Source organism: Leopardus geoffroyi, chromosome B4 (assembly GCF_018350155.1).
Source record: "Leopardus geoffroyi isolate Oge1 chromosome B4, O.geoffroyi_Oge1_pat1.0, whole genome shotgun sequence".
NCBI lineage: Eukaryota > Metazoa > Chordata > Mammalia > Carnivora > Felidae > Leopardus > Leopardus geoffroyi.
Window position 1 is genome coordinate 82,726,172 of NC_059341.1, and position 9,116 is coordinate 82,735,287.

The window sequence follows — 9,116 nt, forward strand, 5'->3', positions numbered from 1 at the left end:
CAGAATCCAAAAGGAAATGGTGAAGGGCCATGAAGGAAAGAAGTTCAATCCCATGGAGAAAAGGTAGAGGGATGTAGAGTATCCTGCCTTCTGTCAGAAAACAGAAATCAAGAACAATAGTCCAACACAAGAAGGAAAGAGGTTGTTCTGAAATAAATCCTGAGCTTTCCCTATGGCAATATATTAATGCCACTGACAATAGGAAGCAAACGCTACTTCTACATGCCTCATGCTCCTGAAGAGAAATGGAGCATGCTGCAGAATTAGACATACCTGTTCTCAAATCCCAATAATTCAAGGTACCTGCTATGTGACTTTGGGAAAGTTACATAACTTCTGGATATTTAATTCCCTCATCTACAAAATGGACAAAACAGTAATAGCAATAATAGTAATTCGGGTTATATTTATCATATTCCAAGCACTTTTCTAAGCACTCTACATACATTTACACATTTATTAGTTCATATGACAAATTTATGATATAGGTACTATTCTTACCACCATTTTAGAGATGAAGCAACTGAGACACAGACAGGCTAGGTAACTTGCTGAAGATCACATACCTACTAAAGTAGGTGACCTGAGAGCTTAATAATAGCTACTGCCTCAAATGTTGTTGTAAGCATAAAATAAGAGGAATGGAAGTTGCTACAAACCTGCCCAGCTCAAGTAAACCATTCAAAAAACTGACATTGTTGCATTTTTTAAACTATTGTTATCATCATTATCGTTTCAGTTCCCACAAGGCTTTTATCCTGTAAATGACACTCTTGTGGCAACTTCCTCATGAGTCTGTTGGGAATATCATCCCCAGTTACCTGTCAAATGTTAATCCCCAACATTATTTCTTCTAAGGACTAACTAAAATTTTCTAGACCTGGGTCCCCAGGGCATAATTTATCCCTTAATGTCTCTGCTGAGTAAAGTAGATAAAGTGTGTATCACTCAAACTGGTATAAAATCACAAAGAAATCCACAACAAGTCTTTAGACAAAATGGAGAAAATGAGACTTTGAAGAATAAAGATTTCCATTAGCTTATATAAGGCAGCATTTTCAAGAATTATGGATCCAATTCTAATTTGAATCAACTGTAGAAAGAGCAGTATCAAGTTAGAGCTAGAAACTATTTCTTTTCAAACCAGTGCTCAAGAAGCTTGCATACTTTGCAAGAAAACACAGCATGGATCAGCATTAGAAAAGAAAGTATGTTACGTTTTATTCTACTTTTTCATCCACATCTGACATCTCAATTTTGATTCATAGCATCGAGAGGTAAAATCCCTCATCATCCTTCCTGAGTATCAAAAGTGAGTACATCCACAGTCATCAATGTTACCGACTGTGGTGATGGATTAGAAAATCTGATTATGATTTTACTTTTGTCTTCTAACATTAAAAATCTTGTTTTTTAGGGGTGCCTGGGTGGCATGGAGCCTACTTTTTAAAAAATCTTGTTTTTTAAAAAATGTTAATGACCAAAATGGGTATAACGTAAAAGGGAAAATCTTCCACCCTTTGTGCAGTAGCATTCCAGAAATAACTATCATTGACCATTTGGTATTCTTCCAGATTATTTCCGTGCACTTAGAAATATACATATAAATTTCCAGTTCCCTACACTGATAAAAATCACACTATATGTAATGAATACCAACCTGTTTATTTCACTAGGAATATATTGTAATCATATCCAAGCCAGTACAAATCAAATTTCCCATTTTATTCCAAATAGGAATGATCATAATTTACTTAGCCATTCACCCGTTGGTGGAATTTTTATTATTTATAGCTTTTCACTACTACAATGATAAAATGAACACCTTTGAACAATTAAATATGTACACTTGTGCTGGCATTTATGTGAAATATGAATGTAAGTTTTTTAATGACAATATAGAGAAATTCTTCAAAGACCAAAGGCTGGTGAACAAAAGCCTGAGCCTCCCACTCAGAACATGACATTTTCTGGACCTTATAGTCCAATGATAACAATGGTCCAGGTTCATGGATGGGCTCCACTGTGAATCTGTTCCAGATAAGCACCCAGTTCAGAAGAGACCTTGATATTCCTTAGTTTCTGGGAGTCTGGAAGATCACAACAAAAGGGAAATGCCCAAAAGGATCCTTGCATCTAGCAAGTTATTTCCTTGGAGGAATCCTCATTAATCTGTAAGGAACCAGGCTGACTCTTCCCTAGTTTTCTATACCAGAGTTGCATCTATGTCTTAGAGAGTGAAAGAGCATAAGAAGGGATCCAGATGCAGATAAACATTCCTCCCTGAATATTTAAAGGAGTTAAAGCAAGTTTTATTGGAATTATTAGCTGTTATCTCTCTCCTGTCAGTTAAAACCAGGAGAAAGGGATTCATACAGAAAAGAACTCAAAATTCCAAAGCTTTCTCAAGCCCTGCTGCCAGGCACAAATGCCAGGACATGTAAAAAGAGCTATTCACTCCTGCAGTGGAGGGTTGGGGATTGTTATCAGGCAGAGCAAAAGGATAGCAAAAGGATAGGACAGGTGCCAAATATGTAGGAGAGGACAGCAAATGAAGCAAACAGCTAAAGCATTAAGGCTGAAGAAAGAAGAGACATTTCCATAATAGGAAAGGAGTTGCATAGAGATGAAAGGAAAAGTAAGATTAAGAGAATAAAAATTAAAATGCAGAGCATGCATTAAGAAGACCAGGTGGCGATGTGTTGTTCTAAGGAAAGGGTCTTAGAAATAAAGCCTCCTATATGGGAACTTTAGCAAATTTTGTGAAGGGCTAGATTGAAACAAACATTCTCTTTGGGTCAGGTGGACAAAAGAATTTCCCATGAACAAACTCCATAGTAAATCCACATTCTCACTCAATATTTCTGAGATTTCCTGTCTTTCTCATCACTCATTTATCTCCTTCTCAGCTTCACAGGCAGCAAAGGTTAGCAATGAAAAACCAAACCTTTCTGACAGAATTCATTCTGCTGGGACTATCAGACATCCCGGAGATCCAACTTGTAATCTTTATATTTCTCTTCCTCACCTACATATTCAGCATCATTGGAAACCTGACAATCATCACCCTTACTCTACTGGATTCCCACCTCCAGACTCCCATGTATTTCTTCCTCCGGAATTTCTCCTTCTTAGAAATTTCCTTTACAACCACTTTTACTCCCAGGCTGCTGTTCAGCATCACAACTGGAAACAAGAGCATCAGCTTTGCTGGCTGCTTCACTCAGTATTTCTTTGCCATCTTCTTCGGAGCCACAGAGTTTTACCTTCTGGCTGCCATGTCCTTTGACCGCTATGTGGCCATATGCAAACCCCTGCATTACATGACCATTATGAGCAGCAGAGTCTGCAGCCAGCTGGTCCTCTGCTCTTGGTTGGCTGGATTCCTAATCATCATATCCCCAATCATCCTGACCAGTCAGCTGGATTTCTGTGCCTCCAACATGCTGAATCATTATTACTGTGACTATGGACCCCTCCTAGAAATATCTTGCTCAGACACAAGATTCCTGGAGCTGGTTGACTTTATCTTAGCAGTTGTGACCTTGGTGGTCACTCTGGTGCTGGTGATTCTCTCCTACACAAACATCATCTGGACCATTCTCAACATCCCCTCAGCTCAGCAAAGGAAAAAGGCTTTTTCCACGTGTTCTTCCCACATGATTGTCATCTCCCTCTCTTATGGCAGCTGCATCTTCATGTACATAAAACCCTCAGCTAAAGAAGGAGTTGCCTTCAATAAGGGGGTAGCTGTTCTCAATACTTCGGTTGCTCCTTTATTGAATCCATTCATTTACACCTTAAGGAACAAACAAGTAAAACAAGCCTTCAAGGATGTGACCGGAAAAATAGTGCATCTTTATTCATTTTAATGGCCTCAAAATCAATAGAAATTTTGAATGAAATTCTTGAAGGTACTCCAACTGATAACTTGAGCTTCTGATATCTCTTTTTTAATGTTTTTATTTATTTTTGAGAGAGAAAGAGTGCAAATGGGGGAGGGGCAAAGAAAGAGGGGGACAGAGGATCCAAGGCAGGCCCTGTGCTGACAGCAGAGAGCCCGATGCATGGCTCAAACTCATGGACTGTGAGATCATGACCTGAACCAAAGTCAGACGCTTAACTGACTGAGCCACCCAGGCGCCCCTGATATCTCTTTTAAAGTAATTTCTCATATGAATCAATTGTGAGCATGCATCAAAATTTTGTTTTAAATTTGCAAGCAAGAGAAAGATACTCAAAGATCCTTTTTCTGGTACATATAAGGGGGAAATTAAGGGGAAATATTAGGGGGAAATAAGGAGGGATATTAGGAAAATAATATTTTTGGACTACATATAAAAAAGAACAATTTGATTAAAAATTATTTTGCTAGGGGCGCCTGGGTGGCGCAGTCGGTTAAGCGTCCGACTTCAGCCAGGTCGCGATCTCACGGTCCGTGAGTTCGAGCCCCGCGTCGGGCTCTGGGGCTGATGGCTCAGAGCCTGGAGACTGTTTCCAATTCTGTGTCTCCCTCTCTCTCTGCCCCTCCCCCGTTCATGCTCTGTCTCTCTCTGTCCCAAAAATAAATAAACATTGAAAAAATAAAATAAAATAAAAATTATTTTGCTTATCATAAATCTGGTGATCAGCTGAATGTTTAAGTCTGTTTTCCCATGAAAAGCTATTAGTCTTACCAATCACTATCAAAAAGTTGTAAGCCTATTTTTTCAGAAATTCCTCCATACTTCCCAGAAAATATTATTCATGATGTCACACACACACACACACACACACACACACACACACACAATTATACTTCAGATCATCTTTCTCAGGTTTTCAACTATTTGCTTTCTGAAGCTTCTCCCTCTGGCAGCTCTTAAAGGTTGCCCCTTTCTGGCATCTCCTATAGAAAATACTTCCTACTGTAAAAGACAGCATGGAATTTCATGATCATTCATAAGGACATTTCTGACTCATTTGAGAGCTGAAATCAGAATGATTTGGATTCCATTTAAAGGAAAAATCAGACGAAGAGATTATCTTAGGCCATGTTGACAATGATTAAAATCTATAGAAGCTGGAGTGTGGCAAAGTGTGCCTGACTTTTAAAGAATACAGTAAATCCTTGGTTTTTGAGCATAATTCATTCTAGAAACATGCTTGCAATCCAAAGTACTTGTATATCAAGGTGAATTTCCCCATAAGAAATAATGGAAACTCAGATGATTCGTTCTATAACCCAAAAATATTCATAAAAACGATTACAATACTGTAATGTAATACAATACAAAATAATCAAGCAAATACAAAATATAAAGAAAAATAAACAAATTAACCTGAATTTGCCTTTGAAAACCCTCATGGCTGGTATGAGGGAGACAAGAGAAAGGAGGGCTATTGTGTAGGACAACTTTCACTATCACTAACAGAATCACTGATACCTATTGGCTCAATGGAATCTTTTACTTTTCATGCAGCTTTAGAAGCTATCCAATGACACTTGCTTCGCCTCCTTTTGAAGATTTCATTGAAAAGTGATATTGCATTGTCGTTAAATAGATTCATCACTCACACTGCTACAGTCTTATTCGGGTGGTGCTTTTCTACAAAATTTTTCACTGTTTCCCACATTTTACACATCTTTCTAATCTCATTTGAAGTGAGGGATTCCCCCAACTTTTTCTCCTCCTCTGCAGACAAGATCTCCTCCATAACCTCTTGCTGTTGCTCACGACGCAACAGCTGGAAGCAAAAGTCAGATGCCAGTTGTGGGCACCTTCCAAAGTTCTATAAAATCACTGATTTCTGCCCAACACTGTGGCCTGAGACTGAGCATCCAAGCATGGGAGATGATCACCCACCATCCCACAGTGAGAGAGAGAGAAGAACCATTGGCTCAGTTGTGATCATGTGACATTCTGCATCACATACTACTCATATTGCAAGACATTGCTCATTTATCAAGTTAAAATTTATTAGAAATGTTTGTCCATCTTGTGTAACACTCACAGAACAAGTTCCTCGCAATCCAAGGTTTTACTGTACATTTGTAGATGAGACTGAGGAATTTGGAAGAGTTACAGATGCTACTTAGGGAGGCTTTAGGATACTATGGTCTATTAACTATCTCCACAACTTCCTGCAGTTCAAGTCCCTTGGCTGCCCCTCTGACTTTGCCAATCCTTCTGGTAAATGCTTCTGGCAGTCAAGTAGAGCCACATGGCCTCTACTCCTAAGGGCCCATTATCACCATGAAAATTAACAAGCCCAACTCTGTGACCATCTGTCCTACTATCATCCCTAGTGAATGAGTGTCATTATTGAACTTTTAGTGATGCTGATGTCCCTCTCAGCAGCATATTCCTTATGTCCTCAGTGAATGTATCCTATTGACCCTCCTGTAGAACAAATCTTCTAGTGAATCTAATGCTCTTACATCATTCCATTATGCTTACCTCCTTCAGCCTTTTTATTCCTTCCATTACCATTCTTCAGGGAAAGTCAGGTATTTCCACATCACTCAGTGTTGTTGGAAATCACTTTTTCAGGTTCTAAAAGCCACCCCAGCAGTGAAATGGGGTTGTTGCTAAGATGCGAAATCCCACATCTTGAGGATGTCAATAAATTCTTCCTCAGCCAGTATTATATTCTGGGACCCTGACCAAAATCCAATCCCAGAGACACTTTTCTGACTTCTGCCAGTACAAGCTAGCCAACTCTTTCAATTTTTCTAGTGTATATGTTCTTCCCTCCTTCGCCAAGCCCAGTATGTCCTCAGGTGGATAATACTAGTTACCAGCCTGGCATCCAGGAGAAGAACTGAGGAAGAAGCATCTGGTGCCTTATAAGAGAGAGGCCTCAGAAGCATCTTTCAGCTAACTCTTGGTAGGGAAGAGTGGGCCACCTCTACAAATCCAAATTGTTAATAGCAAGCAACAAAGTCAAAATCCTCACAAGCATTCATCCATATGTGCCTTTTCCATGTTTCCAGTACCCATGTTTTCCCCATTAGGGTCTTGAGTTTTATAACTGATCTGCCTTGGATGAGCATTGAAATGTCTCTGGAGTTCTATACTTCTAACAAGTAGATCAACATGTCACTCAACTATGTCTGCCCTTCAACTACAGGAGATAAGGGCCTCTTTGTAATTTACAACATAAGTAGACCCTCTGCCTCTCATTCATAGCCACTAACTGCTTGTTAACATCCCTTAACTCCCATTATCCCTCATCAAGGCATCAATATAACTTGGCAGTAACCAATCAACTCTACCATCTTTGTAGGCATTTATTTCCCTGTATTTTTCAAATGCCTACATCATCACATCTGCCACTGCATTCCCCTTCTCTGAGACATTTTTCCAGATCAACATCAGTGAATTTAGCAACTGAGCCACCACACTATACACAAGATATTACAAGCCCATAATGGAAGGATTTTGAAGATTATGGTGCACTGAAATTATTGATAGCAACAACAAAAACTAAATTCAGTTCAATTACTGACTAGGATGAATAAACCTATCATTATCTTTACAGAATAAAATACACACCCATTTCTCCACTTCTGTATACAAATGCTATTTATCTCAGTCTCTACTATTTGTCTACATGCAATGTCCAACATGCAATCAAAGATTACAATACAAGGGCACCTGAATGGCTCAGTCAGTTATGCATCCAACTCTTGATTTTGGCTCAGATCATGATTTTGTGGTTCATTCGAGCCCCATGATGTACTCTGCACTGACAGAACAGTACCTGCTTGGGATTCTGCCTCCCTCTCTCTCTGTCCCTACCCCCCCTCAAAAATAAATAGGTAAACATTTTTTAAATTATAATGCACACAAAAAATCAAGAAGAAGCAACTCATTATCAAAACACAATTTTGAACCTAACTCTGAGATGACACGTATGTTGGAATTATTAGTCAAGGACTATAAAATAATTACAATTGCTCTCTTAAAAGATTTAATGAGCAAAGTGGACAACACGCATGAACAGTTGGGAAACTTTAGCAGAAAGAGAGAAAGTTTGTGTGTGTGTGTGTGTTTGTTTAGCATAATGGAACGCTAGCACTAACATATACATGAACAAAAATAAAAAACTCTGTAATGGGTTCATAAGCCTACTGGACACAGTCTAGGAAAGAATCAGTGAAAGTGAATACAAGTCAACAGAAATTATCCAAATTAAGTACAAAGAGAAAAAAGTATGGGAAAAAAAGTAGACCATTTCAGAGCAATGGGACAATATAAAACACTCCAAAATATGTGCAATAGAACTCCCAAAAGAAAAGAGAAAATTGGGCAGAAAGAAATATCTGAAGTGATGTCAGGTAATTTTCCAATTGTAATGAAAGAAAACAAAACACAGACCCAAGAAAACCAGAGAACCCATTGCAGAATATCAGGATGAATGATACACACAAACATCTCTCCCCCCCCCCACACACACACACACACACACTTAGATATATCATATAAAACCTACAAAAACCAAAATAAGAATATTTGATGAAATCATTCCAAGAAAAAACAAACTACTCATTAAAAAAAACAAGCATGAGAATTTCAGTAGATTTCTCAAAAGAAATTATTCCACCCGGAAGACAATGGTATGGCAGCTTTAAAATACTGGGAAGAATTCTATTGATTCTATTGACCTAGAATTCTATGCCCAGTGAAAATATCTTTCAAAAATTAAGGCAAAATAAGGAATCTTCAAAGAAAAAAAAAGGCAAATCAAAACTACAATGAGATATCATCTTTCACTTGTCAGAATGGCTAAAATAAAAAACACAAGAAACAACAAGTCTTGGCAAGGATACGGAGAAAAGGGAACACTCATGCACCATTAGTGGAAATTCCACAGTGGTGTGGCTGCTGTGGAAAGCAGCATGGAGATTCCTCAAAAAGTTAAAAATAGAACTACCTTATGATCCAACAATTGCACTCCTGAGTATTTACCCAAAGAATACAAGAACACTGAATGAAAGGAATAAATATAGGGACGTCTGAGGGGCTCAGTCAGTTAAATGTCTGACTCTTGGTTTTGGCTCAGGTCATGATCTTGCAGTTCATGGGTTCAAGCCCCCCATTGGGCTCTGTGCTGAGATAACAGCATTTACT

At 38.6% G+C, this 9,116-nt stretch overlaps 1 protein-coding gene across 1 annotated transcript; it reads left to right on the forward strand.

Moving 5' to 3' along the window:
- The first annotated feature begins 2,933 nt into the window (after nucleotides 1–2,933).
- On the forward strand, nucleotides 2,934–3,872 carry LOC123591854 (olfactory receptor 6C4-like). Its single transcript, XM_045466493.1, has one exon. The coding sequence runs from the start codon at nucleotides 2,934–2,936 to the stop codon at nucleotides 3,870–3,872; it is 939 nt and encodes a 312-aa protein (XP_045322449.1).
- The last annotated feature ends 5,244 nt before the right edge of the window (nucleotides 3,873–9,116 follow it).